This window comes from Mus caroli, unplaced genomic scaffold (genome assembly GCF_978045245.1).
Source record: "Mus caroli unplaced genomic scaffold, Mus_caroli_1 scaffold_5, whole genome shotgun sequence".
NCBI lineage: Eukaryota > Metazoa > Chordata > Mammalia > Rodentia > Muridae > Mus > Mus caroli.
Genome location: NW_028227260.1, coordinates 84,475,583 through 84,493,201, shown reverse-complemented (window position 1 = coordinate 84,493,201; position 17,619 = coordinate 84,475,583). Strand labels below are relative to the sequence as shown.

The 17,619-nt window shown below is 36.2% G+C and overlaps 1 protein-coding gene across 3 annotated transcripts in view; it reads left to right on the top strand.

Moving 5' to 3' along the window:
• Nucleotides 1-17,619, top strand: part of Dmd (dystrophin) — a 2,436,643-nt gene that overhangs the window by 1,966,752 nt on the left and 452,272 nt on the right. For all 3 annotated transcript variants that reach the window (XM_085838134.1, XM_085838135.1, XM_029473188.1), the window contains exons 56-57: nucleotides 6,428-6,600; nucleotides 14,823-14,979. In XM_085838134.1, the coding sequence (XP_085694260.1) occupies nucleotides 6,428-6,600; nucleotides 14,823-14,979 (330 nt within the window). The remainder of the gene's footprint in view (nucleotides 1-6,427; nucleotides 6,601-14,822; nucleotides 14,980-17,619) is intronic.

Sequence of the window (17,619 nt, the reverse complement as noted above, 5' to 3'; positions counted from 1 at the left end):
ATCACTTTCTAGGTTGTTTTCTTACCTTTTTAATTTAGGGAACTTGATCGATTTTCTTTCTACTACCACCCACTTTCCATTGCATTCAAGTACTGCAATTTATTATCACTGTTCATAAATTAAGCTTGTTTCACCTTGGTGCCCTTTCTGCACTGGTCTCCCCACCTGGAATGTCTTCTTCCCTCTGTTTTCTCAATTCTGTCTCTCTCTTCTGACCCGACAAAATCTTATCACTTCATAAAGTCTTTTTCTAATCACTTGATTTCCATCTGGATCCCCTTGTAATTGTAACCTTTATATTTCTTATTAATTATTAAATATGTGTGTTCTATATGCTGTATAAAGTGGGTTTTTTTTTTCAAAATTACTCAGTACAATATTTAAAGCAACCAACCAGTTAAATGAGTACTATTGTCTAAGTTGAGTGATTTAAAAATAGGAGCACCCTCATAAAGGCAGGGAGAAGGGTATGTCATAGGGGGTTCCCAAGGGGGGACCTGGATAAGGGATAACATTTGAAATGTAAATAAAGTAAATATCCAATAAAAGGAAAAGAAAGAAAATGTGCTAATAAGGGAAACAGTAAGAGAAACAAACATATCTATTTAGGTGTTTGGTTTTACTTTTTCCTGGGTTGCTGAGAAGGGGAATTTGCAACAAGAGATGAGACCCTCAGGGAGGAAGGACATGTGGAATTTCTAAAATTCCTACCTGAAGGAGAGTGCCCACTCAATATCATTGTAACCTCTAATCAGGTTTTATATCTTGTCTGAGCTTTCTTGGTGCACACTGATGAATGTTCTCCAGAATTACAGAGATTTTTAAGCTACAGATTTCTTTTTCCACAAGTACATATCATTTTTCCATTTGCACTCATTTTCTCCATTTCATGTTCCTTCTTGTTGTGTCTCCATTCACTGCCTCATTTCTATTTAACACTCTTCAGAAGAATAAGATCATGAAATCATCTTTGAGTACTGAAAAACAAGGGTAGTTTCCTCTGTCTCACAGCAATGTTATATATATTTTACATATAATGAATATATGTTGGAGTATTGCTAATACAAAATTTTATTACCACTCAGTTAAAATCTCAGAGGTAATGTAGCCTTGCTGTTAAGAGCACACACCCTGAAGTCTAAGTGTCTGGGTTCAAAATCTGACAGCACTGTTTGTTAGCTATGTGACCTTGGGCAGTTTTCACACTACTTTAAATTCATTCTCTTACATGGAAAATGAAGGTAATATTGTTTGCTATAGAGGATTGAAAAGATTAAATAAGCTTATATATATATATATATAAAATGAATATATGTTGGAGATATATATATATATATATATATATATATATATATATATATATACAGTTCTTTGAGACATGCCTACTGTAGAATAAGACTTACATACGTTGTTCTTCTTGTTTATACACAAAATATTTGTCCACTCTTTACTAGCTATTGTTCTTCCTGGAGAAATACAATCACAGAGGAAAACCAAACAACAGCAACAAAAACTAAAAACAAAACAGCACATGTGTAGTGCCTGTGACTTGAGTGAGCTTTTCTTGTTAGCCCAGAAATAAAACTAAAATTGATTACCGACTAAGAATCCCCACTGACTTTCTTTACCAATCTGTTGTTCTATGCTTCCTAAGTCTAATATGAACCTAAGACCAATGATCTCCTGGTAGCTTTATGCAAATAGATATATGTTCCAGCTGAACTGCTGTATTGGTGTTTCCTTCTCATCTACAACTCACACTGCCTGTTGATGATGAAAATCTCCATTATAACCTTGAAAGGAGAGCTCTGTGACCCTTACCAATACTTACTTCAGGTTCAGTCCTCCACCTTGACATTTTTGGCAAAAGCCATCCCAAAGAAATATAGCAAACTATGCTTATGCTGATGTTTTAGCTCATTGCTTGATGTAACTAATTGTCCCCAAGGTCCTGTAAACAAAAAGATGAATCACTGGGAGAATTTCTTCTCTGACAACAGAAGTATTTTATAGGTGGTACTGTATGTCCTCTTTCAAAATGAAAAATCTAGTCAGAGTTTAATTTTTCACTCAGAACAAGTGATCTATGTTAGTAAATGTTTTGTATGTTTTTTAAATAAAAATTATTGTTATTTTAAATGTTCTTGTCTTTCTCCATTAGTTTTCTTCATGCAGCTTCAATAGCTACTGCATATTGCACCTAGTATTCATACCTAATATTCAGTATGTTACTGGAAATGGCCTAAGATATGAAGAAAATTAAATCAATTTCCTAGTTTTAAATTTTACTATATATATATATATATATATATATATATATGACTTTATATATATGTATATATATATGACTTTAAGCATGACATTTAAACTTCTGTCATCTATGACAAATTGAAAAATTAGCTGTAGCTCACTAGGAATCAGTGCTAAGAGGCAATGACCAGGTTGGAAGATTCATAAGATCTTTGTAAGATACAAAGGCCTCACTATACCTCTTTTATTTGTTATGCTACACTACCATCATGACATAGAAAACTGACATAAGACTTACCTGCCAGTGCCCACACAACACTTTATCTGTGTGCCTTTCTAAGAGGAAGAGTTTTGATCCTATTATATGAGATTTAGCAAGAACTCCTCATCAATATTTAGTCAGTAGTGTAAATGAATTAAAAGAAAAATACACACTTGATTTTAAAATTAAAGACAGAACTGTCACTTGCATTCCTCCTATTTTTCCCAGGATGCCAAGACTAAACAAATAATTGGTACTTAGATGAATACTTGCTTATTCACTTTGTGTTCTTTTCTTTGCTAGTGAGACAACAAAGATTTTTATATTCAGTAGAAAGGAAAGGAAGAAAATTCGTTCCATTCTTGGAAAGGAAGAAAATTAACACATTAATGAATCAGCATTCTATTTGCACCTCAGAGGTCCTCTCTTATTCAGTAAAGAAAAGTGCTGATCACTTCTGTTGATCACTTCATGCTGCACATGAGCTTAAAGCACTAGAAATTAGGGCTGAGTTTTTGCTATCAGGGCAAGGTAGAAAAATTCAAATATGTGATGATTTATATGAATAGGATGTTTGAATGTATAAATGTAAATTATTTTCTGGGATTGGGGATGTATCTCAGCTGTTGTAGAGCCCTTACATGTGTGATTTCTTCAGAATCACCCCAATTCCAGAGAGAGAAGAGAAGAGAATGGAAGGGAATGGAAGGGAATGGAAGGGAATGGAAGGGAATGGAAGGGAAGGTGAAGGGAAGGGAAGGGAAGGGAAGGGAAGGGAAGGTGAAGGGAAGGGAAGGGAAGGGAAGGGAAGGGAAGGGAAGGGAAGGGAAGGGAAGGGAAGGGAAGGGAAGGGAAGGGAAGGGAAGGGAAGGTGAAGGTGAAGGTGAAGGTGAAGGTGAAGGTGAAGGTGAAGGTGAAGGTGAAGGTGAAGGTGAAGGTGAAGGTGAAGGTGAAGGTGAAGGTGAAGGTGAAGGTGAAGGTGAAGGTGAAGGTGAAGGTGAAGGTGAAGGTGAAGGTGAAGGTGAAGGTGAAGGTGAAGGTGAAGGTGAAGGTGAAGGTGAAGGTGAAGAAGGTGAAGGTGAAGGTGAAGGTGAAGGTGAAGGTGAAGGTGAAGGTGAAGGTGAAGGTGAAGGTGAAGGTGAAGGTGAAGGTGAAGGTGAAGGTGAAGGTGAAGGTGAAGGTGAAGGTGAAGGTGAAGGTGAAGGAAGGTGAAGAAGGTGAAGGTGAAGGTGAAGGTGAAGGTGAAGGTGAAGGTGAAGGTGAAGAAGGTGAAGGTGAAGGTGAAGAAGGTGAAGGTGAAGGTGAAGAAGGTGAAGAAGGTGAAGGTGAAGGTGAAGGGAAGGGAAGGGAAGGGAAGGGAAGGGAAGGGAAGGTGAAGGTGAAGGTGAAGGTGAAGGTGAAGGTGAAGGTGAAGGTGAAGGTGAAGGTGAAGGTGAAGGTGAAGGTGAAGGTGAAGGTGAAGGTGAAGGTGAAGGTGAAGGTGAAGGTGAAGGTGAAGGTGAAGGTGAAGGTGAAGGTGAAGGTGAAAGGTGAAGAAGGTGAAGGTGAAGGTGAAGGTGAAGGTGAAGAAGGTGAAGGTGAAGGTGAAGAAGGTGAAGGTGAAGGTGAAGAAGGTGAAGAAGGTGAAGGTGAAGGTGAAGGGAAGGGAAGGGAAGGGAAGGGAAGGGAAGGGAAGGGAAGGGAAGGGAAGGGAAGGGAAGGGAAGGGAAGGGAAGGGATGTAGGGACAGAGAGAAAGAGAAAGAAAGAGAGAAAGAGAGAGAGACAGAGAGAGAATATCAACTACATTTCCTGAATATATCCATATTTATTTTCGTTTGTCTGAATATATCTTCTGGAAAGAAATGTTAGGTTGTGTACAAACAAAGACTATAAAAGTAACATGAGGGAGACAAGTGAGGGAATGCTCTCAAAGTTAAATCTGATTTTCTATCCTGAATTATTGAGATAATTAGCTCACCTTTCTCCTTTTCTAAAGAAATGGTAAATTAGGTATATCCTATATACTTAAAAATGACAAAACAAAAATCTGGGTGTGGTGCTGCATGTATGTACTAAAATTTCAAACACTGAATCAGGAAGATCATGAGACCTAACCTAACCTGGATAACATAGTGGAATCCTGTGTGGTGTGTGTGTGTGTGTGTGTGTGTGTGTGTAGGGGGGTGTTGGGCATGATGATGGTGGTGTACCCTAGTGTCCCAGAGAGACAGAAAGAAAAAGAAGAAAATCCTGGAAATGATACCTATCTGATTAAATTCCATGCTGCAGGAAACTCATGAATAATTTTCTACTATATTTTCTGATTTTGAAATCCAGCTATAACCTCTTGAAAAAGCCCCAAGTTTTGTGGGGTAGGGATAGATGCTCTTCCATCTGTTTTATTATTTCCCTTCCTTTAGTGTCTGAGGTCATCCCATCTGGATTCCCCTTCCAGTATTCAGAGTCCATCAGGCCTACTTTGGCTGCCAAAAATAGTGACAAGCAACATTCATTGTCCTTCTACCTTGCACACAAACTTCTGCATTTAAAGTGACTGTGGCTGGAAACATGAGCCACTTCTTCAAGATTACTAACACGTTATTGCTGCCACCTTTCCTCTTATTTTAGCAGAGTCATTTAATTCAGTTTTAGAAAGAGTAAGAGACAGAGGGGAGGGAAGGAATTTTTTTTTCAGTCACACAGATCAATCCAATTTGTCGGAGCTTCAGAATGAATTTTTAAATTTGTTGAACAGAAGCATACAAGTCTCTAAGAGCAAGTAAAAGAATGTACAAAGCCTCCATTCATTGTGTAGGCAGAATGGAATGCTGGTACCCGGCAGCTCTCTAAGGAATGTTCCTTTGGCTTTGACTGTTCTGCTGGAAACAAGGAGGGAACCACATATATAAAATGAATTTATAATGTCTCTGCCTTATTATGACAAAGTGATAAGAAAAGTTGGCTGTTTAATATAAACTGTCAGTTGCATATTCCAGGCCTCTATTCTTTGAGGTCCCTCCCACATCCACAAGCCTGGCTACTATTAAAGCAGGGAGTACAAAGTGACCGATTATGATTATTGACTGTCCAGGCTGTGCTCTTAAACTCATTCTGTAAACTCATTCTTACAGAATGTAAGCAAAGTTAGTCTTTTAAAGCAGGGCCCATTCGGTTTCTGGGTTTTCTTAGGTTTGCTATGCAACAGGATCAGTGCTGTAGTCCCCGGTTCAAGCTGAAAATGTTGCACAGGAAGACATATCATGTAAAGGTATTATGATTTTTTTATCTGTGTCTATACAAATGAAACTTAATGTCATAACTCTTGTCATAACCATTACCAAGGTCCTATGGACTCTTTACCTGTCAAGTCTGAAAATATGATGGTATTTTAAATGGGAATGCTTAGTAATCATTGTTTGATGTTGATATATCTATGATGCCATAGTACCAAGGTGAACTGCTGTGCGTTTTCAAGAAGATGCTCTTGTCTCATTGAGTCCCATTAATGTGCTGGCATTGGGCAAAGTTGAACATTGTTTATGCATTTCTTCATGATCTTATGGGCACAATCAATATAATAGATTAATACATTCATTGAAAATATAACTTGACTCATTGCAGCGAAATGATTACCACTGGTATCTACTTTACCACATCATTTTATTTCATAAAGCATATATGTGTATATCAGAATATTTTATACATGGGCTAGATAACTTAAATTGTGAAATGTGCTATCTGTATATTAATTCTAATTTATAATAACTTGGCAAGGCAGGACACCAAAAACATTATTCAGGACATATTTTCTTATTAGTTGCCAAGCTAGAATTTCTTTTGAACTAATAATTTTTTTTTTTAGTTCTTCAAATTCACATTCCCAGCAAGTCTCTTTGTTTGGTAATTCTGAATGTGTTTTATTGCTTTCTGGTAGGATCTCCAAGGAGAAATTGAAACTCACACAGATATCTATCACAATCTTGATGAAAATGGCCAAAAAATCCTGAGATCCCTGGAAGGTTCAGATGAAGCACCCCTGTTACAAAGACGTTTGGACAACATGAATTTCAAGTGGAGTGAACTTCAGAAAAAGTCTCTCAACATTAGGTAGGCAATGATCATGGTGGGGAGGGTTGGGGATCCAGATGTGAATAAAGATGGCAAAATTCTCCTCATTTTTCTAGCACAGGTAGCTACTATCTCACATGTAAATCATTCCATTTTAAAATGATTTACTTTATTTAGAATAAATGAATCATTCATTTGCTTGGAATGGAGATGATACTTGCAGGTTCAGTTTAGATTAAAATGGGATTTGTTTATAACCACAGGAGAGACATATATTATGATAGAGTAAATTTTAAAAAGGAGCACTGAGGTCCTGATTTCAGAGTTCTCTCTTGGTGTATCATAGTGTCATACAAAAAGCAATAAAATTAGTGAATATTTGTTATGGAATTTTCTCTTTGGCATCTCTAAATGTATAACCAAAGGAGATTCTTTTAAAGCAGGACAATATAACCAACAATTTAAAGACACACTCTCCAGAATTTGTGCAGCTAAGAAGATTATAGCCATTTATTGTCACTTGATATCTCTTAGATTTTGTTGAAGCCCATTCTCTGGAGGGTCACTGAACTTTTAGATTTTGCACTTAGCTTTCTCCTTTGCCAAATCAGCTTGTTTGAAAAGTGAATGGATGCACCTTGCATCATTGCTAAAGAAGGTAAAGGGGAAGCTCAGAATCCTTGTACGGCTGATATAGGTATATAGAGGGACAAAGGAGCTGAGCTGGTCTCTACTGAGCCCGGTGGTACCTAAGAAGCTGGGAAATGTGGGAAGGAAAAGCAAGCTCCATGCTTTCTGAGTAATTGTTTTTCCTAATCCAATAATTTTAAAATATGTTTGTGCTTTCATCAGTGCATATAGAAGGAGTGGTTGTAAAGATCGGTAGAAAGGACAAGTGAACTCAATAGTTTGAAAAGAAGGTATCCAATAGTGGGAGTATTTACTACTCTGAGTTAGTCTGATCATTTAAAAAAATCTTTCCCTCCTTCTTTATCATTCTCCTAAATTATCTGCAATTTCATCATACATCCCTCATAAGGAAGATGAAGACCTGAAATTTATTAACTTGAAAGCAGTTTTGTAAAAAAAAAAATATATATATATATATATATATATATATATATATATATATATATATATATCCACTATGAAACAATGATAATGCTAGCAACTACCAGAGGGTATGTGTATATCCCATCTATTGCTTTAAGCATTTAATAGTGTTTGACTCATGTGATGTTATCAGCATCCATGAAAGGTAGATTTCATTCTTATACTGTCTTAGCCTTTGGAAAAAAAATGAGAGCAGAGAGGTTAAATGGGTTTCCAAAAGTGACTCAGTTAACAAGTGGCATGTTCAAGACCTATTCAAAGTGAATTTAACTTCATCATATGAGCATTTAGTCATCAGAGTATTCTGTAGGGTTGAATAAAGAAGGAAATTTTCACAAATAAAATCATCATGATTGAAAATGTTGGATTGAGAAACAGATTTCAAAGGACAGAAAGGCTTTATGTATGCAAAGCTTTTCCTCAAGTTTGCACCCTAGCCTCTGAGAATCTCATCTTAATCTCAGAGCTATCCCCATATTTTTTTTGAAATCTATGTGTTCGTGATGAGTTGGTGGCAACAATGGAATATTGCATTTTAATTATAGAGAGGCTCTATTAGTTCTCTACAATTTAAACGTCTAAGAGCAGTCCAAGAGTGTAATGACCTCAGCCATATTTGTAACATCTGTCCTTAAAAATAATAAAATATGAACTGAAAATGTTTTGATGAGTAAGGAAAAGAACATGATTCCCCTATTGCAGGAAAGAAAAATAAAAGAGACTATTGTTGCAGAAGTCTCTTGATGCCTTCCTCTCCTTTATGTGAAAATGATGAAATAATAGAATTGAAAGTGTCAAACAGGGTGTCGGCAAAATATGGCCTCTTCATTTTCAGAAATTTGCCATATGCCAACTACTGCCATTTAATTGTTACTATGATTAATCAAGTAGAAAACTGTTACCTTAGCTTATGGAAGATGCTGTGAATTCTGAAATTTGAATATTCTGATGAATGGTTTGAGCTTTTAAATAGGTCTCTGTAATAATCTAGAATATATTATAAGTTCTCAATTATAAGAAGCAAGGAATTCTTTACATCTACATACTTTAGTTTATCTTGACACTTGACCGAAGTAGAGGTCTCACTCATTCCATAGCAGTAGCACAGCAAAGGTAGAGATTATAAAATAAAATAAAGGAGCACTAGGATGATTATCCATTGGAATATTTTTCATATTGAATGTCACTACAATTTTTAAAAAATGTTTCAAAATATCCTGAGAAAACAACCCTGCTTCTATAGATTCTAGCACATTATATACTCAAAAATGTACGGTGTTCATTGTTTTGTGAGAGCATCAGAAATCATTCATGTATTTCAGAAAATGAAAGCAACAGTTATGCAAAAATATTCTACATAGAACACAAATTCTATCATATTGCTCCTTAGTTCAAAATTTTTGATCATGTACACATATATTACTCATCCATTTGTTTGCTAACCTCTTCTCTTTTGTTGCTCTTATGCTCCACTCCCATCCTGTATCTTTCTCACCAAGCAACATTCTAGTTCTTCTACAACAAGGAGTTCTGAGCAACTATATTCTGCTTTCCAATGCAGTTTGATTTTTAGCAGTTTTCTGTAACTTGTGAGAGATGCAGTATGGACACATACTGCTTGGTTCTCATGTTTGGAACACAATTTCCCTTAGTCTTTGAAATTTGACTCAAATTCTCTACTTGTATTTTCTATTCTGGCTGTTTTTCACCAGTTCTTCCCCAAACCACTAGAATTTATACTTGAAGGACTAAGTATATGGACTAAGTATATGGTAGAGACCTTGTCTGATATGAATAAGATCTTTGGCTCAACCCACAACACAAACACAGACAGACACAAACACACATACATACACAATACACCAATTTTCTTTAGGTATCCATAAGCTGTTTCATGTTTGTCAGCTTCCACTAAATTAAATAAAAGATGTTTAAAGTCAAAATTAAGTCTAAAAGAATAGTCTTTCTACACAAGAGTTGTTCTCTCTTCTAAATCTTTTAACATGTAATCTTGAGCTAATTGCTTAAGTGCTTTAATGCTATGCAAGTCTAAAATTCTGAGATAATGCATTTTCAATCCAGAAACATCACTGTGTGTGTGTGTGTGTGTGTGTGTGCGCGTGTGTGTGTGTTGTGTGTCAATGATCACATATATGTATTCACCTGTGCCTGTGAGTATATATCCATGAGTGCAAGAGGCTAGAGGTCAATGACATTGTCTTCCTCAGTTGCCATCTAATTTTTTGACTCAGATTATCTCATTGAACCTTAAGTGCATCAATTTGGCTAGAATGTATGGCCAATAAACTCAGGGACACACCTGTCTCTGCTTCCCTGGGCCAGGGATTACAGATATATACCACTATGCCTGGCTTAATGTGGATGCTAGGGATGCAAAGGTTCCCAAGCTTATTCAGCAAGCAGTTGATAATTTTGTTCCTCTACCCAGCTCCTTGATTTTTATATTGGCATGGCACTGATTTATACTTAAAATATGCTATTAAAATAAATAGAATGCCTTTGAGGAAAAAGTGGTTGAAATTATACAGTACAAACTTACTGTTTCATCCAAGAAAAGTGAATTATCTCTTCCATACACATTACCATATCACACAAGATAGACTAGTAAGCAAACATCAGTGATAACTCAGTTCCATAGAGCAATCAATATGGAAATCAAATAATATCTTTACTTACATATAGAAATGTATATGTATGCTTACATACACAGAATGAGAACTGAAACTTCAACAGGAAGATGATTAATGAAGGAAAGTATTTTTCATGCTAAAATAGCCCATATCCACAAAACTTCACTTTGACTTTAAAACTACTAAAAAATTCAGAAGTGTCAAGAGAATTTTTTTTGACAGAAGCAGTATTTATGAAGATTTGTTTAATCTGTATTCAGATAAAACATTGGATATATGTTTTAGTATGAGGGTTACTTAATATGTTATTGATAAGACTTCAGCAAATTTGTATTTCATATTTTTATGCTTGGTGGATAAAAACTTGTAAAAACTGTATGAATTTCCTGTTTGCTAAATTTTGCATATTAGTTTAAGAGTCAGGAACACTACCAAATTCTTCAGCAACAATAAATCTCTTGGTATTAGCAGTTAGAACTGGGGGTTTTATTTTTCTATAGTGGAGAACAAAAAGCAAAGGGAAGAAGATTCATCTACTTTTGAGGGGGAATAAGAACAATTTGGACACTGACCATCTCTGACCTTTCTCTTACTCTTGGAATGTTAATTATGTTGGAAGTTGGAGTTCAAGGCCCAACGAGGAGGGGAAAAAAAGGTTTACTTCTTTTTTAATTTAATTCTCTGTCTTTATTTAAAGCCCCACAGCTCCCACTTTATTTCTGTAGTTCTTTATTATTTCTGCATCTGTACTGTTTCTTTCTGTCGACTTAAGTGCTACTGTATTACACAGGGGCACCCAGGATGCACAGGGATATATCACTAGCTTTACAAAGGAAGTCAAAGTGAAAAATGAATTCAATAGAGCACAATTTGCTTTAAGAATTGTGTTTTTCAGAGTAAAGTTTTATTAAGGATTTCAAACTAGGCATCAACCAAATCGTATTTGAAATATCTGTATCTAGAGAAATAGCAACCACTTTATCATCTGTATAATTCTTAGAATCCTGTCTCTGAAGAGTTCTGTAAATATCAAGCAGTACATCCCTGTACACTGAAAAGTTCTGTATTTTACCCAAACCTTATAATTTGTGGAAAAAATTTCAAACATCAGCACTTGTCTTTTTAGAGGTGAATAGTCCCCAAGCTCTTCTCTTCAGTAATAAAGATGAATATTAGAGAATGCATAGATGCTAACTGGGCCTCTTCAAATCATCTCTTTTGTTTTGTATTCAGTGGATAGGGATAGATAAAGTGCACTTGACCATTAAGAAGTCAGTTTTCCCTAGAATGTATAAAACCAGGATGCTTAAAGGTTTTTCTTATTAAGGGTGACTTGTAATTCTCAATTCCCAAATGTAAATATGGCCATATAACAGATGTGGCTCAGCAGTTGTCTTTAGACCTCTAGTCATGCTTCTCCCCTCAATTACAAAACAGAGTGTTTGGTTAAGCTGAGTTGAATTCATCTTAATCCTAGCATCCTTTGCAGAAAAATTAAAATAAAATAAATACAGAAAGTGAGAAGCAGCTACAAATCTTTACTTTCAGGAGATGGCTTTCCAAACACACAAACAAGCTGATTGTTCAGAAGTATTTGATGCTAAAGGTACTAAAGGTACCTTTAGTTGTACAACTAAAGGTACAATAAACAGCTTCTTCCAACATATAAACTAAACATATCTTAGAACTTTTTCAAAAGCTGAATATGCTAAAGGAAAGTACTATACAATGTAATACAGTTTCCTTATATTTAGATACCTTCAGATCATGCCAAGTAGATGCAACCTTTTTCCTAGACCCACATATAGCATTAAAGAACTCAAAGTAAATATATTAAGGAATTGTTTCTGAGTTGTGAAGGCTCAGCTGAAAAGCTGGGAAGGGACTCCTTAAAATCGCTTAGATTTTGGAAGGAAAGACTGGAGATCTGATTTCAGATGAGTTATCCTAAATGCTTGTGTACACTGAAATTTGAGAACTACAGCTTAGAATTATTTTAAATTAGATATGATTTTCTGACTAATTCATCTCGAACCCACTCCTCAGTTCCTTTGCTTAGCCTTTTGCCTTCATGTCCCATCTACTGGAGGGAAAATGGGGGTCATTATTAACTGTTATTATTAACTATTATTGTTATTAGCTATTAGATGCATAGTTAAGATGAGCAAGGAGTGGTACTGCACTCCTCCCAGCACTCAGAAAGCAGAGGCAGTCAGATCTCTATGAGTTCACAGCTGGCCTGGTTTATACAAAGAGACCTAAACAAGAAGGCTGAAAACGAAGAAGCTGGGTCTTTTAAATATCAAACATTTTAAATTAAGAAATTCCATACCTTAAGACATGTCCTGTCACCCAGATCCTGGATTTTCTCTTGGAATGTTCTATTATGTTAATTTGCTTTAACTACAAAGTAAATGGAAGACAGGCATTGAGCATCTTTATCTCCTTTTCTTTTCCCCGTCACAACCCAATACCTCCTATGACTTAAATATGTATTGAACCCATGTCTTTGCTGCTGTTGACTGCTATTCCACATGTCTCTATCTGCATCCCTGTCAAAATGTCCTGCTTGATTGCTTCTTTCCCCTTCCATGGAGCCAAGCTCTGAATGTCAAACATTGTAGAGAATCCTGTGACCAGTACTCACTATACTCTTTAAATAGCTAAAATATTGAATTAGGAATTCTCAGTTAGGCTTCGCAGAGAAAAATGATGACTCTAGATGGAAGAAGAAACAGAAAAATAAAGAATTGACCTCTATACCATATACAATCTGCATATATATAGTGGTTTCATAGCATGATACAACGTGGTTAATTTGTTATATAATAATACTATTAAAGAGTTGAGCTGTTTAATTTCTCTCACAAGTAGTAAAAGTCTACATTTTTAACATAGTTGCATCATGTATTATAGAATTAACATTCTTACGTATTAGAAAAGTACAAAGATGAAAGAAAATATTGCAAATCTACCCCTGAAAGAAAACCTGGTTGTCAATCCAGAAATTACCATGCATAGTTTAAGCATGTGCTTACAAAGGTATACCTATCTACTCACAAACCTATCACCTATCTTTCACAAAATGAAAAAGATTGTACTTCCTTTTTGGAACACACTTTCTTTTTCCATATGCATTAAAATCTGCCTAGGTCACCATACTAAATATTGCACAGGGTTTCAGTGTATGACATTATCTTAATAGATGTGATAAAGTCCTTATCACTGAATATTTGTGGGTTTTTAGTTTATCACAATCATAAACAATCCTTCAAATTAATACTTTCTTCCTATAACTTTGTGGGGTTTTTTTCAGTTGCTTTCTTCATATTCCTTGAATTGAACATTTCTTTGCACCTTTTAAAGACTTTTATGTCTTCATTAGAGTATCTTTCAGAAAATTTAAGACAATTTAATTTCAGTATTAAGTACATAATCTAGTAATTCTAAGTCCAGAAGGAGAGTTATATTGGAAATGTCAGGCTAAGTTACTGAATAGACAAGGGAAATGTTCTTCAACCTGGGTGCTTTACGTTGTATTTCTTGGCAGCCCTGGAGACTTTAGTGTATTTATGTTACAGGCAGCATTAATTTTTATGAATTCATTAGTGCTTGCTGATAAAATGTAAATGGTGCATCATGGTTGCAGATTGACCTGAGGATAAAGCACTGTAACTTTCCCCTTTGTTTTCTGGATGATGATTTATTTTATTCATTTACTTTCTCCTCCTCAAATGAAATGTGGGCTTTATAGCACAGATCATTCATTTGTATATTCTTACACAGCTTCTAAGGATTAACATGTCCTAAACACAGCTGATGGGAGAGCACTCACTCTCCTGCTTAAATAATTCATGTTTGGGGGAAGCTTTCTGACAAATGTCTGATTTTTCTCTTCCACTGAGTTGTTATCTCCATACCTTTTACACAAAGGAAATAATGCAAAAATGTTGGAACTTAAAAATCAAATCCCAGGTGCAAAGGAAGCAAGAGGGGCAGAGGGACAAGGGAAGCATATGGGAAGCAGAGTAAAAGGAACAGATAGCAGATGGAAGGAGTCAAAGGAAAAGGCTGCCCAGGGTGGGAGAAACTGAAAAGCTGAAATGCAGGGAGAGGCCTTTCCATTTCACAAAGCAGAAAGAATTCCAGTATGAGTCATATGAAAACTGAGGGATTTTATTAGTCACTGGTTATAAGTCTTTTTCTACTCATAACACCAAAACTCACTGACAGAAACAGGATGGTAAAGCATTTGGTTCCAGTGTGGAGACTATGTCAAAAGTCTCAGAATTCTGCACGTGGAAAGAAGCATATGCCTGAATGTGGCCTTTCCTCAAAATTGTCAAGAGAACAGCCCCACCCCATTTCATGACTCCCCAAATCTGATAGATTTTTATTGATAGGTGTGTATTATGGCAATATCCAAACAATGCAATGGAAGACTCATTAATTACACTTGTAGCTATTCTGACACCATTTGCTTCTGTTAATTTTTAGGTCCCATTTGGAAGCCAGTTCTGACCAGTGGAAGCGTTTGCATCTTTCTCTTCAGGAACTTCTTGTTTGGCTACAGCTGAAAGATGATGAACTGAGCCGTCAGGCACCCATCGGTGGTGATTTCCCAGCAGTTCAGAAGCAGAATGATATACATAGGGTAGGATGCTTTAGAGACTAATGACTTATACATAGTAAGCATTAAATGACTATTTTAAAATTGTTTTTGATTAAAAATTAAATGGAGTGAAATATTTTTACTCCTTTTATCCAATGGTTAATTATAAATAATCCACACCCATTTTATTTTAAATGTCAAAAAATCTGCATTAGTAATATCCCTTTTGTCTATTTTTAAACACTTCTTATCATGGAAAATATTGAATATTTATAAAAGTAGACAGAATATTATAAAAAACATTCATGAGCTTTCCAAGATATCAACAATCCTCAATTCATGGACACTCTTATTTCTTCTATGCCTCTATTCATTCCATTGTTGTTTTGAAGTAAATCTCAGTCATGTTCCATTTATTCTTAAATATATTTGGAAGTATCTCAAAAAAGAAGGGCTTGCTCTTTGTAAGTAAATACAGTAGTATTATAATACTGTAAAATATCATATCAAATATTCATATTTGTTTTTCTCACATATAACATTTTTTAAGTTTTCAGTTGTATTTAAATAATCAAAATGAGATCCATGCATTGCACTTAGTTAGCTTTTTATATTACAATTTTATCATTTCTCCCTTACCTTTCTTCCCTCCAAACCTTCTCATATACCCCTCCTTTCTCTCTCAATCTCATGGCCTATTTTTCATTACTTTTTCATACATATAATCTGTTTAGTCTGTATATAGTAACTCATATATGTGTTTTCAGATATGACCATAACGTATGAGACAACCAATTGGCATATTCCTCTCTGGACAAGACTTTTGCTTCCATTCTTAGCATTTTTTTAATTTCCTGTAGTTCTTTGTGTAGGGTTGAAGCCTTGTGGGATTTCTCCTGTCCCTTTTGGCATGTTTATTGTTCTTGCTCCGCTCATGTTTAGGCATTCATATTAATGACATTTAATGGATGTAGCTTCTAATATTACTAGTTGATACAATATCACTGAAAACTCCCTGATTCTCTGACTCTTACAATCTTCCTACCCATCTTCCTTAGTGGTTACTGATCCTTAGATTTTGGACTGTTTTGTAGATTTATCTACCAGGAGAGCTCCACAACTCTGCATTTCAGTCAGTAGTTGTTTTCTGTTATTGTCTTAGTCTGTTACTAAGAGAAATTCTCTTGGGAATGGGTGAGAATTACACTTATCTGTGGGTGTAAGGATAGATGTTTAGATTGTTGTTAGGGATTATGCTGGTCTAATAAACTGGTGAATGTAGTTTCTCCTCCACAATCTATGACTTCACTAGCCCTGGGCAGTTGTCTAGGTTTCCAGCACCAAGTATGGTTCCCTCTTGTTTAACAATTCTTAATTTCATTTGGAGAGCTATAAGTTATTGCCAAGGCATATATGCCACTATTGTACCCTTAAGGTTATGGAGCAATGTTGGCCATTGTGATTCATAGGTGTCATAACTGGATAGGACTGTTGGATGTTTCCCTGATTTGGAAGATTGCTTTTCTAGTCCTCAGGGAGGAGGCCTTCTGGAGAGTTTCAGGTTAGGGGGTCTCTGGGCCCTCTTTGTGAAGTGCATAGCTTGCTCCTTCAGCAATAGGGACATACCTTCCATTCATGCAGATGGGCAGCCAAGGGCAATAGCAATAACTTGTAGGTTTTGAGAGTCTCTTGGACAACCCTGACTATGCTGGCTAGTTTTATAACTGGACACAAGCTAGAGTCACTGGAGAATAAAGAGTCTGCCTCAGCTGAGAAAATGCTTCCATAAGATTAAGCTGTAGGCAACCCTGTAGGGCATTTTCTTAATTAGTGATTGAATCAGAAAGGCCTGGCTCATCATGGGTAGGACCATCCCTGGGCTGATGGCCCTGGGTTCTATAAGAAAGCAGGCTGAGGCCGGGAGTGGTGGCGCACGCCTTTAATCCCAGCACTCGGGAGGTGGAGGCAGGTGGATTTCTGAGTTCAAGGCCAGCCTGGTCTACAAAGTGAGCTCCAGGACAGCCGGGGCTATACAGAGAAACCCTGTCTCGAAAAACCAAAAAAAAAAAAAAAAGAAAGCAGGCTGAGTAAGCCATGGAGAGCAAGCCACTAAGCAGCACCCCTCTGTGACCTCTGCATCAGCGCCTGACTCCATGTACCTGCCCTGCTTTAATTCCTGTCCTAACTTCCTTCAGTGACTATAGTATAGAAATATAAACCAAATAAACCATTTCTCCTTACTTGGTTTGGCAAGGGTATTTTATCACAGCAATCCTACCTGGGACATGGACCAAAAACTCAAAAGAGGGTTTCTTGTTTCTGATACTGACATTTTTGATAGGTGTTCTGTCTTTGGGAAGGAGAATTATCAACTCCAATTCATTTCTTAGCTTCCTCTCCTCACCATTTTTATACCATTTATATAAGACTAACAAGATAACTGTCTTTCTAATGTTGAGTATAATGAGTCATTTCTCCCCTAGCATCCTTCACCCTTGACCAATTGTTTGTTTTGTTTTTGTTTTGTTTTTGTTGTTGTTCTCTCTCTCTCTCTCTCTCTCTCTCTCTCTCTCTCTCACACACACACACACACACACACACACACACACACACACATTTCTGTCTTCTCAAGAAGTTTCTGAATGGGAAAGGCAGAGATTTTGTTTTCTTCACTTTTCAAAA